The following is a 27,687-nucleotide window of genomic DNA, read 5'->3' on the forward strand; positions in this document are numbered from 1 at the left end:
ACTAACAATTAACGGGCATTATGCGAAACAAAAGATAAGTCACATGATTGTTGTATCGTTCTCGGAGTATATAATATAATAAGGACATCTCGGTGTACATTATGAGTATGCATACTTGCATATTTGTGTAAAGGCTTGTGTGCGTTCACCATTCACGCCATTTTCGTTTGTACCTACCTATACAGCTATACTATAGAGCTATATCGCAGGCAGCGAATAATATTCGTAAAAAATATTCTAAGCGAATATGGTGCGTTACGCGCTCACGAATTAATAATTATTGTGGTCTAGGCGTAGGCTATATGTATAAGCTGCCAAACTTATTTAGTCGTGATTGATGATATTTATGTAGGTGAAAATTTACGTGTTTACTCGGTTTGAAGCTGCCTGAATATTAGTTATTAATTAATTGTAAACATGTGAAGGTTCAAATCAAATCCTTTACTCGTAAATTATATTGACTAAATATGATAATATTATATATAGCGAGAAATATTATAATATTTCAACGAATAAATTGACTCGACATATTTTAGCCGAAATATTATGCTAATAGCTATACATCTTTTTGTATTCTAGATGGTTAGATATACAATACTAGTCGCTGTATGTTAAACATAATATTTTATACAAAATACAAAATTACCATACGTACCTACCTAATAATACAAATAGGTTTTTAATTCGAATGAGAAATAAAATACGAAAGTAAATAAGTAAAAAAAATAATAATATAGTAATATGACACTCTAAAAGTCGTAGTAAAATATTTTATCAGTATTCCGCGGACAATACAAAATCCATTTTACTAAAAAATTGAACGACCAACAAAAAAATTAAATTTAATGTAAAATAATAAATCTATATATAAATTCCAAATTAAATGAGATATTAAATGTAATATAAAGATTCGGATATTTTTGATAACTTAATATGAATTTATGAATTATAATGGTAATTTAATTACTATTGAAAATGTTGTTCATGACTTTATCAATTTAATTGCATAACTATACATTGATTTTAGCGTCACCATTCACTTGTTTCATGATCGTAATAATATATAGATATATAGATTATAAATAAATTACCTTGGGCTTAGCGTATATCGTAATTTAATAACGAGTTTATTGTACTGTTTAGCATAAAAAGAGATACATTTTGAATGAACAACTGTCTACCTCAAACTCTCGTTAATAATAATGTAACCATGAATATAATTGCAGGTAAGTAAATACAATAATTATAGAGAATATATTATTCTTGATCAACGAGTTAGTATTAATTTGTAGGTATAAGAGTGAGGAGAAGTAAATTTATTATAATTATATTTTTAATATTTATGTGGCAAAAATAATTATTGTTTGTTATTATACTTACGATATTAGTTTGAAGAAAAAAAAAATAAAAAAAATTGTTTGTTTTATTTTATTCACGATACCTTTTAATATTAAAATACAAATTATACCACAGTTAAAAATTACTCATCATAGGTACAATTAGTTTTTTTACGTAATAGTTAATACCAATAATATCTATAATATAGTAAGTAACTTTTAAATTCATAATCATTTAAAAAAATATGATAATCAACATGAAACATTAGTTAAATCTAAATATAGTCCATCGATCGATGTTTGAAAATAGTTGTATAAATTTAAGACCATTTTTAAAACAAGTATTATACCTAGGTAGTAATGTAAATTGAAATAATTGAATATTTTAAAAAACATTTAAATACAATAAGGTGTTACTAAGACTTGTACTATTTTTTTTTCAGTGAAACTTTATAATTATATACTTATGATGTATAATAAATAATTAATTGCAGTTATGGAAATGTAGTACAAATTTAAAAACACAATACATTAGTACATTAGTTATATATATTATATTTTATAGATAAAAACAAACCGAAAAAATTAATTTCTGAGAGAAGGAGAATGAAAATATTATAATTTAAACAACTTATTAAGTATGAAATTAAAATATAACATAGTCTCTATTTTAATATTTGCATAATGAAATGAAAATGTAGGCAAAATAATATTCACTGATAATCAATATAATATGTAGTTTTCAAGTCAAATATAGTGTAAATAAATGTTATACAAAATTAGCATACGAGAATAAATCTGTATACCTATTATAATTTGACAACTGACAAGCTTGGTCAAATTGTACAATAGTTTTATTTTACAATACCTATAGTATATTTTTAGACCCAGTAAGGTTTTCTATATATTAGCATCTCACGCATAAGTGAAACTAAAATATAATACCATCACAAACAAGGTTTTCTGTAATATGTTTCTAATTTATTGTATAAATAATTTTAGGTCAAAGGAATTTAATAATCCATCACAATGTTTGAGTGGGGGTCAAGACTCCTAGGATTTTCATCTGATGATCTTTGTACTACTCGGCAACCGGGCAAAGGACTCTGGCTTTGCCGAATTAATTCAGATGAACAAATAAGTAAGTAACTGACAGATAATTGTATTATTCATAACTCATGAGAAAAATGATTTATATTCATCTTTAACGTGTTCGAATGAAACGATTAAAATGGACCGAAATATAATTGAGTATAATGTTAAATTATAGAAATAATTGCAAACATACAACAGTTAATGGACGGTGAGAATAAATAATACGTATAATAAAAACTGTTGACTATTTGCACATAGTATGATGTACACATTGTACACCTACCTATATCTATATCTATATCTACCTGTCAATATTTTTAAAATACATCATATGTCGGCTGTGTATGAATTAATGCATGAACAATGACCATATTATGAAATTACGTTTACTATAGTATGTCAGATGTGTGTATATAGTGTATATATTAAACAGAAAACAATAATTTAGACAAAAAACAAATACGTGGCAGTATGAAATGATAAATTGTAAGCATCAGACTAACAATAATAACACGCGGCGCCTGTCAATGTAATCATTTAAAGACAATTTTCGCAATTAACAAGTTAAACTCTAATATAAACTCATTGTTTGACTACCCAAACCATTATATATAGTGCATATTACACTATTATAATATTTGCTCGCGTTCGTTAGAGGATGTAAAAAATTACGCAATTTATTTTCATCATCGCCTCCGTCCCTCAACGTTCTTATTATCGCACATTCGATATAACGACCTGCATACTGCAGCTGTAAGTCGTAACACTGTATTGTAACACGGTATGCATATATTTTGGACAATATAGTGTCGTGATAATATTATACATATTATACTTAAACTTGCGTCCAAGCATGGTGTATAAATAACATATAAATATATAATACATAACTGTAACATGTACTATACGTGTATACAATAATATTGGTCACCAACTATATTATAATAATTTAATTTTACACGCAGCTCGTCGGGCCTAATTCACCGACAAATGAGCGAGTATGGTTGATCCAAGTTCACCGATTTGTTATTATAACTAAATAATAATGATTCGGAAAATTGCATTATTTTGGCCCACAAGTCCCCCGTATATATATAATATTAATATATATCATAATTATTATCTTTGTTTCCGTGACAAGTGCACCCACCCGACACACTGGTGTCTCGCTGGTTGCCTAAAAAATTTACATTTCCCAATTCAATTTCACCAACGCGGTAGTTGTGTAAATTAAAACATTGTCACAATCATCCGACAGATATTGGATAGACAATGTCATTATGTTATTATAATATCGTCGCGCCCGTCCGTTTCTCCTCTCTTCACCACCCTCAAAGTGGCGGTGGGCTGTGGCAGGAAACGGATCCGCACCGCACACCACACCATACAAACCGCAAACGCGCCAAGCCGGCTAACTTTTTACAATCTGGAAAATTGGTTTCCCCGTCTGCGACTGTATATATATATATATATATATACCATAATATAGCTGTTGCCGAGGCGTTTGACTTAATCTGATTTGTTTTCTCGTTATATGTACGCGTGTGCATCAGGCTCCGGTGCCGTGCCGCCCAAGACTAACTTTTGATGAACAATATCTAACGTCTATGTTCTCGGCACTTCCCAGCCCCGGGCAATGCCGGATAAGCAAATGTAATTCAGTTTTTTTTTTTGTACATTTATAAGTTTTTTGTGTTGTTCCGACCATAAAAAAAAATAAATAAAACAATACGAACGGTTCAATCGTAGCTATTCGGTTTTAAGTTATTCCGAACACAGGAATTTCAGTCTTAAAATATTTATACTTATTATTATAAAAATAAAAGGAAAGATTTAGAAAAAATCAATTACAATTTTGTATAAATACAAAATTAAATTATGTGATTTCACCGAGTATTTGGATCATAATATAAAATGTAAATACAAAATTATACATTTATAAAAGAGGTACCTATACTGCAGTTGTAACTGAGAAATAGCTATTGAAAAAATAAAAATATGTTGAAACAAAAAAAAATTAAATTAAATATTCATAATTTTTTTTATTAAACATTATCGAATATAATAGGTAGGTTAGATTAGGTTAAGTTACCTGGTTCGTATTATTATGTAACTAAAATGGTACCCACAAAATGCCATATAATACGACTTCAAAATATTAATTTATACAGATGTCTCAATTTTTTATTGTACCTACTCAAATAATATTCTTCGGAGTAGGTAATAACATTATTATATTTGAAATACATCACACAAAATATGGCCACGAGGGGGGCCCATAAGAATGAAATGGTTTTCAAATGCTAGTACCAGCTATATACGCGATTATTTTGCAACTTACGATCATGTATTCGTATAAAATTGAAAAGGTCTATTTAGAAATTTATTGGAAGGGATTTCTAGACGGCCGTTATAATAGGAGTCAGTAGTCACGTACATCCCCCCCCCCTCAACCATACCTGAAAACCTTTATATCCCACTTATACGTATAATAAAAAAACCTCCGAGCTCTGAAATGATTTCCTCCGTTCTTCAGAACAAATTCTCCGAATTGTTTATCGATAAGTAAGATTACATACCTTATATATAAACAATATACGCACATACAAATACAGCATATAGCATTTTCTAGAATCAAAAAGCAATATCTCAAGGCGAATACAACCAATTCCAAGTGGTAATAAACTTCACCTTCCTATTTCGTTTAGAACAAGCGTATGTAGGGTTTACAATATTCGATCACAGCAAATATTGAGAAAAAATGATTGTTTCTATATGAAATATATCGCAGTAAAACAGATACCCCGTTATGTTCTATAAAGCTTGAATGTTCAATGAATAAAACTCTTTTATTTATAAAACATATTAAACCATAATCATTTTGGCGTTTCCACGAATATAATAATCCAATCTAAATGTGCCGTGTTATATCAGCTATGTAGTATGTACAATGTATACTATTTTATGTAGGTATAGGTAATCTATAATTGAAAAATTACCGAAATATATTAATATACTTACTAATTATTGTATGAAATTACCAACTGAAAGTCAAACAAATAAATTGAAATACGTTGCATAAAATAGTTTTTCTAAATGTATATTCAAATACAAACAGGAACTTGGTGTTAGAACATAGGCGCAACTAGCCCTATATTTTTGAGGGTGCACAAATTATAAAGAATTCCCAGACTCACACTCTATATACAGGGTATAATAGAAAGATCTGACAAAAAAAAAAAATTATGCTACTTAAACTAAACGTATGACAAAAATTGTGAATATCTTAAAATATTCTAAAAAATTAACTACTTGACTTAGATAAATGTTTTAACCATTAAAATTATTCTTATAATTAGATTAACAAATTGCCTATTTTGAATTTTTCAAAAAAATTTAAATTAAATTTGAAATTTTTTATTTTCAATATTATAAAATAAAAATATTAATTTCATATATAAAAAAAAAATGTTATATTGATTAGAACAAAAGTTATATTTAAATCTGGAAAATCTAGATTGTCAATTTCTTGTATTTTCTTTTTTTTTAAATAATATAGGTTTTATAGGTCTTATTTTTTGTTTAATATTATAAATAATTGAATAAATATTGATATATTTAATTTTCATAAAATAACACCATAACAGTTTTTTTGAACAACATAATTTAACTGAAATATTGTTGGCTATTTAACGCGCTCCCGCTTGTTTTATAAATTATAACAAATTATAAACAAGTAAACAACATAAACGCGCTTACATTCATGAATCATGGGCAGTATTTTATTTTGCCAAAGATAAAGAGAAATATCGTTATCCTGTTTTCTAATTTATTTTGTTAATTTATAAGAAAATATTATTAGGTACTATGATCATTGTTACACAAATAAGTAATAACGACGTAACTGCGACCTGTTCTATACAACATAAAATACCTACCTAAGCTAAAGGTTATTTCATAATATTATGTTTTACTGTTATAACTGGGAATGTCGGAACATAATAGTGAAGTATCCACTTATTATATTCCTCAATATACAGTATGGTACAACATTTTTGTATTTATTGATAATTTTCACTTCAAAATAATAAAAATATAATAGATTAAGTCTTTTATATTTTGGGGGTGCACATTTTAAACTCAGGGGTGCACAAGTCCTCTGTGCACCCCCCTAGTTGCGCTTAGAAGCTAATCTGTAGTAGAGGTATGTTGTTAACTATAGTCATCATATTTCTTCTGTTGTGGTCCACATTTACACATATAGGTACATATATAATCATTTATCACGATTATTTACTAAGATTATGATATAAAAGTAGTATATACTATATAGTGCCTAGACTAGTGCCTATACATGGACTAGATCCTATATAAATATAATAGAAATTTAAAAACATCATATGAGAAATTATTAATTAATAACAAAGTGATACTTTTGTTAAAAAAAATGATCTCTAATATAATACAAAAATAAATAATAATATAGATTTGCTGTGTACAAAAATTTCAATAATTTCCTAAATTGGACCATTTAGACATAGGTAAGTAATTATATTATACATAATTAAGAATATAATATATATTATACAATATATATAATATATATATGTGTGTACATAAGATATTGTATAATTTACTTAAAAATAGTCATCCTACGCCTACCACGTTAAATTTATTTATCATTATTCATGAAGTATATCGTTTAAAACTATATGCATAATATATGGATTAAATCTCGACCATTTTAAAAGAAAAAAAATATTTAACGGTTAATCAACAAACTGATGTTCGAACCAATTATATTATAACAACGTGCCAGCTAAAAGTTTCAATATTAAACAAAAGAAGTCAATCCAAACAATAGAATACAATTAACAGAAACAAAAGATGTACAATATTTTAATTATAAATTCTACTTCGAGGATGTTTTAAGCGTGTAGATACCATATATGTAGTCGATAAACGACTGACCGAACGTGCAAAATCTTCAGAAGGACACTCGACCATTTAATTTTAATGACATCCATTTTTATATTTTCCATTGTCTTGGTATTGTTTCTTTCTATAATATGAAAAGCGTTTTATTCGAGCTGTTGATGGGTGAATTCAAAATAATTGTATCAATAATTTATACACTCGTCCGTAACACAGGGAATACATTTATAAAATACAGTTGGAATTTTCTGTAATAATAATAACAACGATATTAATAAATGCATTCAAATGAAAAGCGTAACTTTTCATGATATTCGATGATAATTTTAAAGATTGTGTTAAAATATGTTTTATACTAAAACCAAAAAAGGGAAATCTAATAAATTAAGTTTATTATAATCGACAAAAATGTTAAATTATGTTCATATTAACCACGTATACCTACAACGAGTATAATTTAAATTTTAAAATAATCTAACAGTGTCATAATATACAAAAATATCAACGACACTATCATTATTTAATTTGTGCTTTGGAAGGGACTATACGATAATTTTGAGTGGGCTGTACGCTTACACCCCCAACCATTCCCTTTATAAATTGCGTTTGTTCACTGTTCATGCAATATAAATATAGTTATAAATTATAATAAATTAATAAAATAGGTATTATTATGTCATATAATTATATTACAATACATTATTTAATTATCCAATGTGTCATAGTCATGGGTATTCATATTGTAATCTACTTTTTCGTTCATTATTTTTTTTAAATTAATTCCTTTGATCAAAGAACAGCATTTGTATTTTATGCAATTTACAATATTAGGTAGGTATGAGTGTATGACACAACTTTTTTTTTACAAAACATTTTCTACGCATTTAATTTTTTTATTGAACTGCAGAAAATGTAAATTTTTTAGATTTATGAATGAACGATATAATTTCAGCTGACTCAAATAGACATTGTCAGGAACTTGCGTGTGCTCTAAAATTCAAAAGCGTTTCATACACGGTTGACTTGAATCCTATACTGTATCAAGTTACACCGTGGACCTTTTAGATATATTTTTTATTTTATAATCTTCCGGGAAGAAATCATAAATAAATCATGTACATGCGTCATGTATGAAATCCCCCCAAGGGTGACCGACACAAAGGCGATTGGCCGGATCGGTTTACACACGCACGCGCGCTAGCCCTTAAGTAAGAAAAAACACTTTAGGATTTTATGGTCCGAAAACAAGTGTCACGGCAGCTTGATGACATTGTTTCTGGTGGCACTTTGAAATACTATCGTATGTGGGAAAATGGACTTTCACGAGGAAGTTACGAAATACAAAGGAGATGTTTTATAGATCTTTTACCAAACAAAAGCCACATGCTTTGTAAAGTAATATATTATTTTTAGTACGTTTTGTCTTACACTAAAACTACCCTCAAAACTAATCCTATTTCCACTTTTATCGTAATAAAGTACCAAACATTCTAAAGGCATCGAAAAACGGTTTATACTTATAATGTTAATGTATCTATAACATTATCTCTTCTTTACTTTCAATAAAATAACATTTAAAGATCACGTGAATTAAATAATATATTATCCAATGTACCTATTAATATATACTTATATTATATTATTATATTGGAACAGTGTTTTTTTAATCTAAAAAAATTGTTTAAATGCCTTTTAATGGTTTTGTTAAAAAGTTGATGCGCTTATAAATGAAAACGAATTTTTGTAATAGATAATATTATTAAAGACGTTATTATACACCTAAAACCTGTATTTTTTTTCACAAAGTACATTATAATTCAATATTTTTTCTATTAAATTCTTTTTAAGTAAACTTTTTAAAATGAAATATCTCGAACAAAGGATTAAAAAAAATGTTTAGTGTTAAAAACTTATTAGTATGGTAAATAGATATAGTTTCCATTAAATAAAGTGCAATGTCACTTCAAATACTTTGAGATTAGATAGGCGTATAACGTTTATATAGTACCTGGTACAGGCATAGTATAATATTAAAACTGTCAAGTCGATAATACAGTCATTCAATTATAGCGCCATTGTACCTGGTAAATATACGATATTGAACCTGCACATTTTACGGTGTATATTATTAAAAATATTTATAAAATGTAGCAGTAAATAATTCAAGCTTGCTACATCCCCTAATTTTTTTTGAATTTTAACATTTTGAATTAAACTTTTGTAAATATTAAGTACCTATGTGGTTCATCAGTTGAATACCTATCTTATAATTTAACGTTGAATTTTTTAATAGTAAATCCTGCATTCCTGCAAAACTTATAAATTATTACAAAATTACAGTATTAATCCTGAAACTAATATATCATAGAATTATATTGCACAAGAAGAAATTTGTAAGTAGAAAAACCTACGAGTCATAATTGCACACCGACCAAATTACCCATTACGATCACTTTATTATACATACCAAAATATCACATACATGATACATATATATCTATATACATGTTGATTGGCAAAATCCGATGATACTATTACATATTATACCCTATAATTTATACCAATATAGCATGTGATCTCTAACTTCCCCTCTACAAGAACAACTTCATTATAAAACCACAGACATCCCTCGACTTCAATAACGTACAGTTGATCGAATTTTTAACCCCTTTTCGAGATTATACATTACATTATTACCGCTATTATTATTGTTACATACACGTCTTTATTCATTACGGCTTTGGCGACCCTCTACCCCCGGCGGGTTGTTGACAATAATTATTCGGACGGGTCGCCGCCAGCCATCTGTCGCCATAATATTATGTATAATACTGCCGCCGCACTGCAAGTAACAGTAGTAGCAGTATTATAACGGTAAATACATAAGTTACCCCCTCCCCCTACCTCTTGCGCCATGGAGAGGATTTCAGGGGAAAAAAGTTAAAAAAAAAAAAAAACAAAGTAATAATAATAAAAATGAATCTAACCGTTTTGTTTGCAACGTTTGGTCGCGTTATGTAAATATTTGAACCGCTTATATTTCCATCATAAAACCATACACATTATACTGCAGAACCGCCGACGCGGGTAATGAGACGGGCGCACAAGGGGAGACGCTTGTTCAAACGCCAATTTAATGGAGTAAGCGCATGATGTATAAGGTACCTATGTATAATATTATATGTGATAGTATACGGCCGAGCACTGATATCTGCAGATATTATAATAATGTAGTTCTTTCCCTGTTAAACACGGCGTAATCGGTATCGTAATCGGTATTTCAACAATGTCAACATGCCAATAAACGAATGAGTTTAGAACTATAGGTATGTGTATAGGTATAGGTATATATTATACGCAGTAAAGTAACTATATACTGTACGATGCACGCGCACATACTACATACCTATGGAGGTCCTCTTATGAGAAAAAAGCCGTATTACGTATATATAATAATAAAATGTTATTTATGTATAAATATTCAGATCAAAAGCTTTTATAAAAAAAGTGTATTCGAAATAATAAAAATATTAAAATGATACAATTATTTCGTACCTATGCATACGGCATACATATTAATACTACGTATAATATGATGAATGTTATTATTATTTCTATGTTGCTAGAACTAGTAGAACTTATAGGTTTCTTTATAGGTACCAACATTATTAACTCTATTCTAAACATCCATAAATATTTTAAAAACTACTGTTATACTATGATTTAATTTATGTTTAAATTTAAAAACAAAATTAATTAAAATAATAGAAATTTGTTTTAAATTTTAAAATTTCTAACTTTAAATAATGGTAGTTGTAAAATCAGTATACATAATTTTATTCTATAAAAGAATTATGACTAAACTGATACCAAAATCTGGAGATATTATAAATATAAATAAATAACATAAAAATTATAGGTAAGCTATTTTGTTAAGTTATTTTAAATAATATTTTAGGGGATATTTAATTAGTGAAGATTTTATGAAGCAGTTTTATAACCATCGTTGAACTATAGTTTTACAAAATAATCATGACTATTATCTAGTGTGTTTTTGATACTGTGACTTATACGGAAACTAAACGATACCTCGAAGTTTGGACTGACATAATAAAATGTGTGCACCTATACCTACTATACAACTATCCTCGTTTATTTTTAAGTCACATATTAATAAATATTTCATTTATTTAGAACAAGACGTGTTTCTGATTACGTAATCTGTTTGTGCTATTTCTCTTTCCATTTCAATTTTAAAATATGTAAAATTTAAAAAGTAAATAACACCTACTTTTTGAGCTTTTCTATAATATAATATTTTGAAGTTGGCAATCGCTTAATACTATAAGAGTTTTAGAATATTATCCCTATAAATAGTATGGATTCAGTTTTTGGCTGTAAAAATTAAAATTTATAATTAATATTATTAAATAATGTGGTTTTGCAGGGAATAAAAATATTAGCTGGATACATCAACTCAAAGTTATATTATATATAACAGTTATATTTAAATACATAATTCACATCTATAAGACATTTTATTTTTTAATGTATCTATTTTATTTTTGTATACTTATCTCTTGAACTTTGTGAGATAAAATCAGAGCAATATTATGTAATTTATATTATCTATTGTTCGCTGTACGCGTAGTAGATTTAATGATACCTATGTAGCTACGTATACTTACGTACACTACTATAGTGAACTATACACATCTAATTTATCAATAAGCCCCATAAAAGATCGAAATATACAATGTAAAAATTAAAGTGTTAAATGTTTCCTTATTCTTTAGTTTTTGAGTTATTTTTGTGTCGTCATGAAAACACTTTTTTCGAACTAGGTTTCGGATTTCTCCCTGTCCATGCATATTAGACTAATACTATATAATATGACTTGTCACTGAAAATTTGTAACGATATACTTTAGGACTGATTGGCGTCGGCAATATTTAATCCAGAAAATGATTACTTCGATTTGACCGAAGTTTTATCGTTACTAATTGGATTGGTTCGTGAGCGTCAAAAGGAGTTGATGGTAACCACATATTCGCACTCTATCATCCCTTGTCCATCGAGAGTGTCTCACGTGTGCAGCACTCTCTGTCAGATTTATATTAACCGACGGCGGGGTAGTGTTGGCAGTCCAAAAACAAACCCGATTACGTTGTCATCACGACGGCTTAAGCGAAGCCAAAAACACATAACGATGTTATGGGGACGACGAAGGTGCAAGGCAGGGTGGAGATGGCTGTAAAGAGGAGGAGGAGAAAGGTTTCCCGCGCGCGGTGGCATAACGCACTTATACCAGCCAATCAGCGTGGCGGACACCCTATGCATGTGTGTACGCGCACTTTGAAGGGGCAGAGGGTCATAACAAAATTCTATAAGTCACAATTCTCGGCAATCACTGACTTAAGGTAGATAACAACATTACCGTTTGGGATTGTTGGTGAACAAAATGAAAAAGCACTGCCACATAATAATTGATACATGGGTTTCTCGACTTTATTTTTTCCTTTTCAATTTACCACAAAAATAGTTAATGTGTAACAATGTTATAACAGACGTCGTGTACTCATGTAAGTACCAGCTGTGTCTTGAATTATACGTAGGTTAGGTTACGCACTTACACGACGACTACGTTATATCTATACTTGTATATATAAAATAAATGCGTTTAATAATAAAGAAAATACACTGTATTTTACTTAAAACCCAACAGCATACAATATGTACGCACACCACTGCTCTTATCGTACAGAAAGCTAAAGTAAGAATAACACAATTTTATCGTATTTATATATAAAAAGTGTCCTATGAATATTCATTAATTTGAAGTGAAGTGTTAGTAATGAAAAATAAACTATTCTGTCACTTAAAGTTAGTTCGTTATTGTGATACAGTGTATTATATACTATACACATTACATGAAGTCAATAAGCGTAAAACGTTCTTATTTTCTAAGAAATTATAATTCAAAACTTTACCTGCATTATTACAATATTATTTTTGTATAAAGTAAAATAAATGTGTTTAAAGTTATCTAATTATTCTAAAAATATGTAGAACCAAACTAATTAATGTTTAATCAATGAAATATTTGATTTTATGACGAATCCGCAAAATATCAAAAACAATTTGTAGGTATAATTTTTCTACCGGCAATTGTTTTCGTAGTATTATAATAAAACTCTAAAAGTTTCACGTAGAAAATGTATAGATATTAAATTGTATGTACAGTAATAATGTAATATAGTCCAAATATGTTACTATGAAAAATGTAAGGAAAACTAACTAAAAGATAGCACTATATAAGCATAAAGTAGTTTTAACTGATTTTAACCATTTTATAACCATTTTCCGATTGTAATAAATGCTTATTTGCTTCTAAAACAAACTAAATAAAAACATGAAATTTTAAATAAAATACATTTTTATGAATTTTCTGTATAGGAAAATTATAATATTATGAACAAACAACAATTCTCATTTGATAATTTTATAATAATAATAAATTCAAAAGTCTATATTTTAAGAACCCCAGTTGGAAAATTGCGTGGAAATAATATTTATTTTCTATTTATTTTACGACACAAGTTGTGAACAAATAAAAAGTATATCGTTACACGGTTCATTGGTTTTTGGAAGAACACCGGATACAAATTTCAAATTCAAATCAACATAAAACCAATTGGTTCTCTGTACCCGTAAATCCAATATAATATTATATATTCCCTTGTCAAATACATTTCTTTCACCACCGATGTCATTGTTTTATAGCTCGGCAGGGTGGCTATTACCAAGTGTTGTGTTGGTCTATACAAGCATTGTACTTGTCACGTCGGCTGTGTAAATGGTTTACTTTTCTGAGCACACGGTGTGCCAAACAAAACTAACCCCAGGGGATATTGTACACCCAAAGTGGTCCCATATATAATATATAGGGTATAGAGGCTATTACAATATAAGCGTCAAACCGGAAAATAACATACACATAAACTTTAATTGACTTAAACAACAGTAGTTGAAATGACAATGCGTTGAAAACCTAGTTATACAAACCTCATTGATACAGGAATACAGAATAGATATAGTAAATAATATTTAACTTGTACAATGCATATAAATATATTTTCTTAAAGTCTATTAGATATGAAATAAAAATATTTTGAAGCGTAATATGTATCCTTTACACGCAGTGGCATATCCAAATTCCAAAGTAAGACTGTAGCTGTATAAGACACAACCATGTGTTAAAATGGTAATTTGTATGAAGGTTACTGCAAAAGTTTAAAATCTTATATACCTACGGTAGCATACCAAACATATGAATGATCCTAGTTGGGTCTGTTCTACATAACAATTATTATTAGCTACCCCCAAAGCAAAATCCTATTGTAAATATATTATGGCTAGGGCTGAGCATGCGTATGCCTATAAAAAACCAAATGCTTTTATTTCCTATAAAAATTTAATACGCTTAATTTTTTTTCTTTGAAAACAAAAAATATTTTTTTAAATTTAAAAAAAAAGTTTTGCAGGACTGCACAGTTTTAAGTCTCTTATGTAGACTTTAATCTGAAAAAGTATTACTCTCATTTAATTTGTCGTCGCTAATCGTAATTTTGTTTTTGACGACGTACGGATCCGTTCAAAAATGATAAATTGTATACACACCTACACTATAGCTTTCTTTGTTTATTGAAAACTAGTTAAAAATGACATTCGAAATGTAGATAGGTATATAATATACCTACCATACATATATATATATATTTTACATATTTGATTTATGCACATGCCAGTGGCGTTCTCAGGAATTTTCAATGGGGGGGGGGGGGGGGGGGGGTGGGGGGGGTTATACGCGAATGCATCATACTAATTGTATTTTTATAATATTTACATAATATACCAAACTATAAAGTATAAATACGTATACCACTGTAAACATAAAATACTGCAATTTCAATATTACATAAGTTTTTAAAAAGTTTATATTTGATTCGAAGTTGATGAATATCGCGAATCCTGAGTGTAAAACAAATAAAGTTTGGAAATAATTTGAAATAAAACATAGTAAGTACGTAATGTAATAAGCAAATAATATTTTCACATTAATATAGTGTAATACAAATTATATATAATCGATAAACAATAATAAAAAGTAACATATTCATTTTAAATACCGTGAGTTAAAATGTAATAAGTATAGTTGTTTTGAAAATAACGTTCAAAATACATACATTTATATTGCGGTACCTATATAGCCTATAGGTACTGAATATACGAATAACTTTTAAATATACAATATAAATGTGTAAGTTATGTAATACATAGTCGTATATATATTTTGATATTCATAATATGATATAGTTTTATGCCACCGGATTTGATTGATACAACAGTTTTACCCTAAAACATTTAGTTGAACAATTTTTACGGAAAACTGAATTGGTAGAAAGTACCTTCTACCTACCGACCTATAATATATATATTTTTTAGCCTTTTCAAATTCAATTTCAAGCGGCGTACATTTAAGTGTATAATATTCTTTTGGGCGAAACGAATACGATCGCGACGGTCCCAAAGGTCCCGTAAATGGCGATGTATAGCGGTGCCGTCGTGATCCTGACACCGACATTAGTTACCACCGCCTTTAATGCTCCTCGGGCTTATTTTCCTCCTGTCTGCCATCGTATACCTCACGCCCTGCAGGGATAGCCATAAACTCGGTAACCTAGCCTCGCGTTGCTGTACTCTTATGCAAATCCGAATTTGTCCCTCAACCCCCCGGCCAGGGGCGGGTCATCTAAAATCACATTAGGGTTCTTTACGGTAAAATTATGTACCTCCTATCCGTGCAGTATTACATATAAATGATTGGGCCATTTATGCGAATATTATTTTTTGCTTTCTATTTATTTATATCATCTAACCATCTACCAATATGCGGGGCACATGTATTTCGCTATTGGAAAACACACAAATCTCATATTATGAGCATCATATACATACAAAAAACATGGAGCTATTATAATAATATTATGAATGCCAATTACAAATTAAATTTCGTATTGGCCAACGTTTTATATACTAACACATATTTTATTATAATTATATTTAAATTAATTATTTATGTCATTTTATAGATTTCAATATTTCATATAGGTACTTACGTACATAATTAGATTAAAATAAGTAAGAACTGAATATTTTAAATAAATATCAATATTTTGGGATAGATTAATTTGTATAATAATCGTATTACTTATACAGATATATCGCATTAAACAATTTGGTTTAAAAAAGGAACCATACCCTCTCAAATCAACTTTTAAGCAACTTAAAATATTTACATTTATATATTTTACGGAATGACTGACTCATTTATGGATATTAATAAGAAATATGGCGTAGGGGCAAGAGGCTCATCAAAAACTTTTCTTTAGTAAATAGACACACAAAAATAAATACCAATAAAAACAATTACCTAAGTATATAATTATCTCACTTGTACAATGTAATTTAAACCTTTCTAATTTTAAGTTTAAGTCTATATGTATGTATTTAAAATACCCTAGTCCCTAATATTATGTTATAACATGTTCTGTCAGACCAATGGCCAGAGCTGCCGCGGTCTTTAAGTTTAATAAATAAAAAAAAAATGATCTCACATGCGTCATCATAAATATTTGACATTATTGTTTTGATACAAAGTATATCTTGTATACAACGCAGTATACTTAATATAAGCAATTTGTTAAGCCTCATAGGTAGAATTATTGAAAAAGTAAAAACTTGTTTTGTCTAAATTTAACCTTATTTTAAAAATGATTAATAAACATAATCACAATCAACAAATAAATAACAAACACACATACATAAATATTACGTATGTGTTTAAGACAATACATTTATATTAATTATAAATTCAATTATAACTAAAATTGTTATAAATAATCAAATGTGTTGTTCATTGTTATTAAATTATTATTTAGGTAACAATTTTCAAAGTACAGAGTAGGGTATCGATATTATACAAATATAGATTTTCAAAAAATTGAAGAGACAACCGGGAACAACAGTACAAAAAACTATCTATATTAAGATTTTAAATATGTATACCCAAAAATTATCTTAATATATTTTTCTATTGGACATTCTACAAACATTCATATATACTAATTTTTAATGAAAATGGCTTCAACTACTAGGTCTACTAGGTCTACTAGGTCATTATAGTCTTAATATTTTAAATTATGGATAGGTTCCTAATTTTAACTTAATTTAACTAGACTAATTAGGGTTTGTCTTTGTTATAAAATTTGTTGAACACTACGATTATTAGGTATATAATTTGGCATCAATGGTTTTAAAATAGCCGAATACTTATTATAGGTAATTGTAATTTTTAATGTTGATTACCAACACATAAAAAAAAACAACAAATTAAATACGTGTAATTTATTTAATGGAGCGATTATTACCCGCCTATAATTAATTAAGATAATCTACACGCTCTTCTATATTATGTCTATTACTAGTTAAATTTTAAAATTTAAAACTGTATCATACATTCATACTATGATAGTTAAATTTCGTTCATTAAGATTGATTTCTAAATTAATTTTTGATGATCAGTATTGTATCACTTAATATAAAAATTAATAAACAATGGTATAGCAGCAAATTTTCATTTAAAAAGTTTAAGTTTAAGAATTGTTTATTTATTAAGTACCAAAAAAATAAATAGTGCCCAACATGAAAAATAATATTACGAGAAATAAAATTATTTTTATTTTTATTGTAAATATTAAATACCAGCTAGTACCTATTTCTTTCGTACACGAAATAATAAATTTTTTTAGGTACCTACCTACTGAATAATGTACCTATCCAATTTGATTTACCTATCTAAACTCTTAAGTATATAAACATGTATTTTTTATGATGTTATAAGACATTTAAATAATAAATATTTTATGTATGGACATATGGTGTATAATGTATTCACAGAATGTAATAGTTTTCTATAAATACAATTTGTAGTTTCATGGTAGTTAGATATACTATAATACCTACTGTTATTAATATGTTTAATTAATTATGTAAATACTATGAAAAAAAAATGTCAAAATCAATACTTATGAAATTTAAAATACTAAAGATCTGTATTATTTTGTCCTTATTTATATGTCCCAAGGGTGTCTTCAAGGGGTAGGAAAAAAAGGATCACTCTAGCCATAACTTGTATAGCTTTTTAAGCATTTAGTTATTTATAGTTATAATTTTTAAATATAGTTGATATGTTTCTGATTATATTAATATCAATACTATTGTATAGGAATATTATTATGCGTAAACATACTAATTAGTAATTACTTATGATAAATTAAATGGTTACAATTTAATAAATGTATATTATATTTTATCGTCTTAAGTGCAAATATTTTTAAATTTTAAAACACTCAACTTACTTCAAAATTAAAATATCAAAATAAATCCTAAAAGAGACCTCAAATAATATTCTTAACTTTAGATTGTATAGTAGATTAATTTACTATAATATTAAAATTATACATAAATAATAACTGCAGGGTAATGTACTAAAATGGATTATTCTGAACGTAAAATTGTCTATGTTATATGCATCAATGAGATGGCGATCACATATTATTTTGTAGCATGTGGGTACGGCGTTCTTTTAAAACTTATTTTTACTTATGAAAATAATTAATAAATACATAGTTAATATACAAAATGTACTTAGCAATTTAAAACTATATGATATGTAAAGACTGCGTTTAAGTCTTAAGTTTTCGCCCTTCCCCATACAAATGGATCTAGGGACGTCACTGAGTTATATCCTGTTATCAGTTTACAATGTGAATAAATAGAAAATATCCATCGCTTAGTCACGCTGACAACGAAAGTTGTGACAAACGGACATAATATATTCAATACAAATAATGGGCTATAGATATTTTAAGGCTAATTATAGACTAAACGTTTATGCAATATTGCATAAAATTGCTTTTTGTGAAAATGAGCACTGAGGGATGAACTGTATACCTAAGTTAGGGTGACCATACGTCCTGTTTTTTACAGGATTGTCCTTTATTTCAGCGTTGTGTCCTGTTGTCCTGACAAACTTCTTTCAGGACGATTTTTGTCCTGTTTTTTTGATCAAACAAAATGAATGAAATTGAAAACGAAACTTACGAAAGTAATGAATAATGATTATAATTGTAATCTTGTAATTGTCTGAATTTATCAGTATGGGGTATGACGATATGTCTACGAGTTATAGGAGTTTATCGGAGTTATCGGATTTACCGTTATCTGACTATGCTTTCGATTCTATCTATTATTATATTTATATCACTGAAAATACGTTTTGTGAATACGGCGAATAGCGAATATCTATTAGTTGGGTTCCAACAATCGTTGAGTGTTGTCGACTTGTTGATAATCGTTAATATAATATTTTACAATTTTAGGAAAGTAATCTATTAAAATGCCTAAGCGAAGGTGCGTATTTACTCCCAGTACTTATTCCAGGAACTAACGCGTCGGTAGAAAGAGTATTTTCAATTACAAATGTTTTATGGACAGATGAGAAAAATCGATTTCTTGTGGACACAATTAGATCGATAATAATCGTAAAACAACATTTTAAAAATGTTTCATGTACAGAATTTCATACATTTCTTTTAGAACATCCACAATTATTAAAACTAATTACTTCTTCAGAAAAATATGAAAAATCAAATAGTGAAGACATCTCTGAACAATCGTCATCAAAATGAATTAATAAGTTTTTTAAAAAAGTAAAGTACATGAATTTAATCTTATACAGTGTTATTAAAAATTATGTTTAAATTATAAAATATATATTATATAATATAGATATATATATATTAAGTATTAATAAAAAAAAAATTAAATTATTGTTAATTTTGTCCTGTATTTTTTTTTTTTAAATATGGTCACCCTAACCTAAGTAATACATATTCCACGTTTTTTTTTCAATATTTTTAAAATATTTGGATACGTTTTAAGTTACCTATAAACATTTACAATTTTCAATTTTTTAGTTTTTTATTCTCTAAATGTCAATAGAATTTTATTCGTTGAGTCAAAATGCTTGAAAAAGTAATACAAGTTTCCTTATAAGTTTTTATAATAGCAGTTGATAAATATTAAAAAACCATAGGCACAATTTTTTTTTCTAATATAAAAAGTTAATATTTTGAACAAATTTATCAAAATCTTGAAAGTTTTGAAATTGATTATAGTTAAAAACTTGTTAAATGTTCAATAAAAATGTTACGTTTTTAGTTAGCTAGTAGTGAGGCAATATTAATAAACATTATAAAGGAAACCATGTGATTATAATTTATATTTTATAACCTTAAAATTGTATAAATAATAACAAACTTTTGAAATAACGAAGGTGGATAAATATACCCAGTATCCACCTTGGTAATAACACTAATAACTAATAATATACAATAAGCGGTAGTGTAGACACATAAACGCAGCTATAAGCTTGAGACTTAAATGCTTTGCGTTTATGTCATTATCATGGCAGCGGACTACTGCCCAGCCAATTATGCACTTTCAAATAAGAATAATACTAAAACATAAAATATCTCTCAACATTTATTCCAAAACCAAAAAATCAAGTTTAACAAATAAAATAAATTGAAATATGCTAAAAACAAATCAAACTACCTACCCATGATCAGAGTTCAGAATAATGTTTCCAGTATATTCAAGACAAAATGTTGAACATATTTTATAAAATTTGGAATGAGCCCCAAACAACATTTACAACTCCAAGTCATTGTTCCAAAAATGTATTCAAATTGGTTCAATGATAACATATTTTGTTCAAAATAATGCATCAAATAATGCGCGGAATGGAATTTGAAACCAGCCTCAAATAAATACAATGTTATATTTCAACCGAGATCTCAATATGAAATTTTGATAATTAATTTAATGGAATTACGATTCATAAAATTAGAAACACAATGTACGAAATCTGTTTCAACAAAATGATCTTCTGACATTACTATGTCTAAAACAATTAATAAGCGTTGTTATTGACCAAGACATTTTTTGGGGGTAATGATAATGAATTATGATGCATTGGTAATTGGCGTGAGGGATCAGTGAGACTGTGAACCTATTTAAAATCCAAAACCTAATTAAAATTTCACACTTACATAATATGAATGAATGTATAGGTACTGTAATGTTGCTATAACGCACGACCAATATAACGACTTTTCTCGTATAGTCGTATACGTAAATCAGTATATACTATATATACCTTGATACCTTATACAGTTATATAGGTACCAATAGACCAGACTTGATTAATATATAATATATATTAAATTATATTTAATATTATTATTTATTAACGTACTATAGGTATCTGGTATATCGTTATAACATGGTAGTTGTATAGTAATTACTAATTACTGGTCAAACAAAGATCAGCGATGTAGCATATAAGGCGGGTTTCCACTATACACTTTATATAATGTGTATAACAAGTGTAGTGATAACTGATAACTGGGATTGATATGCATTACAATATGATAAGCGCAGTCGCAACTCGCAAGTCACAAGATGGAAACAGAATTCTATCTCTGACCATTATTCTGAATGTATCTAATATGCTAATCGGACAGTCAACTATTATATTTAACTACTACTATATAGTATAATATCTATAATCTATATTATTATAACAATCCATCTGAAAAACACTACTCCAGCGTACTTCACACTACTTTTAACTATATAGGAAGGTACAGTTAACTCTCGTTTTGTCGAAACTCAGTCGAAAAAAGTTCGAGATATCGAGTTTTATTTTAATGGTAATTATTTCAAGTGGATTTCAATTGAGTTCGAGATTACGAAAAATTATAAATATCAACATTTTGACATAATAAGAATCTATTGTATTATCATAATACGGAAGGAAGCACTGAGTTGCGTCCCGTAAAAAAGTTATATACGAATTCCAGCATAATATAAAAGATTCAGGATTTTTTGAATTATTTATGTAAAATATGTAAGCCTTTGAATAAAAAAATTCATAGTGAGGTACCTATACGTCGTCCATTCAAATCCCCCCCCCATAATTACTAGGTATACTAGGTGCTTAATAATTAAAGCGTTTTATAGTGACTTACATTAAATAACGTACGTAGCTAATACTATTGGCTGGAGTGTTGTATTAACGTAGTGTAAATTAGAATTTGAACGCAATCTGCTGCACGTATGCTATAATATACCTATTATTATAATAATATTTATACGGTATAAACGGCGGTGGCGAGTGTGTCGCCGAGGGTGGTCCTCGCTGCATCTATACGTCGTCGACATAATAATATAATGTTAGGTACCTACCGCACAACGCAAATTCACGCACGGACGCCGGCGTACAACGTTTACGTATATTATTATACGTTTCCTGAGCGCGCGCGCGAGCGAATGTGTGTGTATACGATAATATATTATATGTGGGCCAACACGTGCCCACTCGTTGACGCGTACGCGCCGGCACTTCCGCAGACCTCCGCCGACGTTTTTCAGGGGTCGCAGTCATCGAGCCGGGCCACCGCCGCGTTAAGGGTTGCGACGCGCGTGCATTATTTTTATTATTATTATACTGTACGCAGACCACCTCTGCGCGCCGCGATTTCGTATTGTTTGTTTATTATTATTATTCGAGATACGATCGAACGACGGTGATGATGATATAATATTATAGCGCCGAACCGTGCGCTCCACAATGCGAGCTAAACGACACGCGAGTCTTATTATTATTACCATCCAAACTTTTGTTAGACAAAATGTATAATATACACCCGTTATTGCGAACACACCACGGTATTAACCCGCGGCACACGACGGATCACGTTAACCGTTAGAATTTCCTAAATTGCAGATTTCACGCGGTTTTCGTATATACTTATCTTCTTTATATTATTTAGGTTCGGTCAACGGTTCCCTGCCTGGGTGTGGTTCAAAAGGAGTAAAACACGATTTTCCGAATAGCTAAGTCTAAAATATTTATTTTTATTTTACGTACTTTATATCTATTATTATTAACTTTGGTGAAAAAATTTGGAAAAATCCTTGAGAATACTGATCCCTTTTTCCGCAACGTACAGGTGTGAAAGTGGATTTTCAACAATGGTAACAATGAATACATAAGCAAAAAACCGATTGAACTTGGAACACGACACATAAGATATGAATTGGCCGAAACTGAACCGAATATTAAACAAATTGTTAGAAATACTATCAACCGTCTCATTAACTAACATTATTACCACTACTCATTGGTTGTAATAAGAACTCTTTTATTTTCTTCGTTTGAAATATTAAAATAAATTATAAAAATAATGTATGTTTTGTTTTTGTTTTTTTTTTACTCAACTTTTTTTTGGAGGGAGGGGTATTTGTTAATACCTAACCTGATTTATAAGCGATAGTCTCAAAAAGGCTGGAACCGCTTGGTTAGGTATTGTTCTGTGCGACCGTTATGATCGTGTAACAGTAACTTCTGAACGACTTGACTGATTTCAATAAAAGTTTAAGTTATTCTATAAGAATGTAAAATTAAGTAACAGCTATTATATTATATTAGAGGCAAAGTGTAAGGCTGGGGTAGGTTTATAATGTTTGTGTACTAAAAAATACTCGATCAATTCAGAATATTTCAAACTGAAACCAACCGGAAACGATATATTATAGTTTGATTATAATAGATATATCAATTATAGTTGGTTAATGCAGATATTGTTATTTGGGTTATTTATAAATGATGCATATGCAAATTCACATTTTTTAAACAATTGGCCCCAAATTGTACACACTTATATTATTTGGAATCCCAGAATATTGAACGAATATTAAAATAAAACCATGGGTAATTATTTATTAAAGACAATGATGCAAGATGTATTGTTAAGGCTTATAAAAATTAAAAATATAAAAATCCTGCAAATACGGGGAGTATTACTGGTGGCTTATATGGAGCCACAGTTGTCTCAATCATTGTATTTAAAATTAAAGTATGAGCGTTAAAGTGTTAATATTTAATAATTTTAAAATCATGACCACATATTTATTTATTATAAAAATTACTTGTTACAATTCGCCGCAGATGGATGGGTCACCTCAATTTCATTTATCCCTGGGAAATGCCGGCTATAATGGTATTGTATATTATTATATTATGTGTAAGGTGGAAAGAAAAACAAACATAATATATTCCTATTATTTTTGTTTCAAAAATATATGTTGAAACGGATATTTACCGTGAGGACTTACACAAAAAAACGTTTTACTCAATGTAGATTTTTATTCAAATTTCTACGTAACATCATATTATGGATAATGATGATATGTATAAGGTTTAAACTTTAAAGGGTTTTATAAATATAATTATTATTTTTAAATTTTGGTTAGATTTTCTATAATTTTCAACGTAATACTGCCGGAACACAGTTTTTAACTTGTACACTATCAGTTTAATATTACATTTTTTAAAAATATTTTCAATCCATATTCCATAGTATAGTATTATTTTTATTAAATGGAAATCGTCTATTTTAGGATTTTAATATACCAGGTATCTGATGTTTCAATATAACTTTTGTATAGATTTAAATTCAGATCAAATAATATCCATTGACTACCAACCAATAACCATATTAATTATATAATTTATTTAAAAAGAAGTATCTACATGTTTGATTTAAAATGACGCCCCATTCAATTAAACATTCAAATGTAATTTTTATCAAATTTACATATGATTTAAAAAAGTGTATATAGCTTTTAGTGAGCACATTTATGATGCAAAATATTTTTATTTATGAGGTTATGACTAAATAAATAAAGTTTGTGTTCTTCTTTAACTTAACGATTATTACCAAAAATATTCTGTACGAAAAGATCTTCAGACAACAGAAGCATAGGTATTAGTAAAGTTTATGAACTTGGGGTTTAGGTTTAGTCGTTTAGAGACACGCAACAACATTGGATATGGTTAAATATAGTTTTTATATTTATATAAAACAATTTAACTTTATGATTAACAACCTAATTTGGGTTAATTAAATATTGGATAAGTTTAAGTATCTTATTAGAGTTAAGTACGTGTTTGGAAGTTTTGAATAATTTATAAAATATATAAGTTCATAATATTATTAATATTGATCATTGCCTTCAATCGAGGTGATTTTAAATTAAACTAAATTATATATTATATTATCTGTAATAAAACTAATTATATCAATATAATAAATTAGACGAAGCATATTATTCTGAATATTGTCTGAAAATAATTTATAAGTAAAGTAAAAGATCATTATTGAAATATTAATATACATATATATAAGTAAAACGTAATAAAATTAATCCACAATGTAGGTAGGTAACATTTTTATGTTCTTAACGATTACTTTAATACTTAGTATACCTATTATCATTAAAGAACGTCAGTAAAAATACATATACATTTAGAATTTTTTTAAATAGATTCTATTTATTTGTTAAAATACTATATAAAGATACCATATTTACTTTAATATAAAATAAACTAAATATTTGTATAAATTCGATGAAAATTACTTATTAAAATACAATAAGAATTATGCAAACTTAATGAATGCAATTTGTTAATTCCTGCAGTAGCTGTTATTATAATTTATTAAAAACCAGATATTTTAAATCACTTGCCATTTAATAGGACTTTTCAAAAATAATTTATAAGAAAATACAATAGTAATGTATTTATGTAATAATTATGACAGACTTCAGTAATTTAACTGATTTAACCAATTGTCAATGACAATTATTTATACCTATAACTTCGCTATATCATATGAAATATACTAAATTACCATCTGTTGAAAAAAAAAATCAAAAATTCACTTATGTCTTAAACATAATTTATATCAGATAAACATAATAATACTGTATAAGAATAATATTTACGCTTACTACGTGCTACAAAATATAAATTTATGAAAGCAGCAATAATAACGCCTGTACACTGTACATACTAGTTACAAGGCCATCAATATAATGCACTATCTAAATTACAATTATTCAAGATTCGTTGTTTTACTGACTGTATAATACAATAATATGTTTCAATTATTTAGACAGGATTTAACTAAATTTAATATGTGTGAGGACTAAGGATATAAAATATATAACATAAAAAAAAATGTTTGGCTATACTGAAAATCTTCTAGTGCATAATATTATTATATTATACTATTTTTATATGATTATGTTACTAAAATAATTTTAACATGATGTGTTAGAATAATTGGAAACACTTAATATCTTTTAACTCATTACATTACAAAGAAACTTAAGTTCGCATATTTTATTGTACCTATGTGTAAGTACAGAATTTACACCTATAAGAAGTATTTTTTATTTTTTATTTTTTTCTATTTCTATAAGTATTTAAATAAACTGTTTAAAATCCATTAAGTTAAATTTAATTAAATTTATGAATTTACTTGTTATAGGTATGATAACAACCAACGCCACCGATGTGCTATTTAGAAAATATTTGCCCTGTAATTTATACCTAATTGTATTTTATTATGCATACGTCGCCCACGAAGGTTGTACGAGACACAGCATTTATAATAATATTTATTATAAATACAATATATATAAATGTAATACGCGTAAGCCGTTAAGAGATGAGAACTGCGGGGCATACATAATACATTAATACATATATTACGTATATATTTATACATAAAAACCGAAAACCTTTCAAAAACGCGATAATATTCCCCGCTTAGTATGTCATTCGTTTAATTTATAGTAAACAATTATTATAGGTGTCAAGCATTAGTTATAGTGTTATACTGTTATAATAATGTCCCATATTGTTGGTGGATGTGGCCTTGTGGTTTGTCGAACGAACCGTAAGAAATTTAAATGCAATTTGTTCCTTATATGCCTATACTATACACTAAACGTAATTTACTCGTATATGCATAGGTGATAGCACTAACTAGACCAATATTTTTGGGGTACATGAATTGTAAAGAATTCACAGACCAATAGACTTAACTTGTATATATATTAACAATAATTTTGAATGTACATATTTAAGTAGGTAGGTAACCAGTGGCGTATTTACGGGAGGTCCATGGGGTCCATAAATACCTATTTAAACATATAATATATATATTAATATGTTCTGTAGCGGACCCCCCCCCCTAATTAAGGAAAAACGGGAATTTTT

General features: G+C 28.0%; 1 protein-coding gene across 1 annotated transcript in view; it reads left to right on the forward strand.

The window, feature by feature from the left end:
- The window catches only part of LOC132946907 (cGMP-dependent protein kinase, isozyme 2 forms cD4/T1/T3A/T3B), a 168,893-nt gene that overhangs the window by 35,325 nt on the left and 105,881 nt on the right, over positions 1–27,687 (forward strand). Inside the window, exon 2 of the mRNA XM_061017026.1 lies at positions 2,340–2,478. Within this exon, the coding sequence (XP_060873009.1) occupies positions 2,367–2,478 (112 nt within the window). The 5' untranslated portion in view covers positions 2,340–2,366. The remainder of the gene's footprint in view (positions 1–2,339; positions 2,479–27,687) is intronic.

The sequence above is a fragment of the Metopolophium dirhodum genome, chromosome 6 (genome assembly GCF_019925205.1).
Source record: "Metopolophium dirhodum isolate CAU chromosome 6, ASM1992520v1, whole genome shotgun sequence".
In the NCBI taxonomy this organism is placed as follows: domain Eukaryota; kingdom Metazoa; phylum Arthropoda; class Insecta; order Hemiptera; family Aphididae; genus Metopolophium; species Metopolophium dirhodum.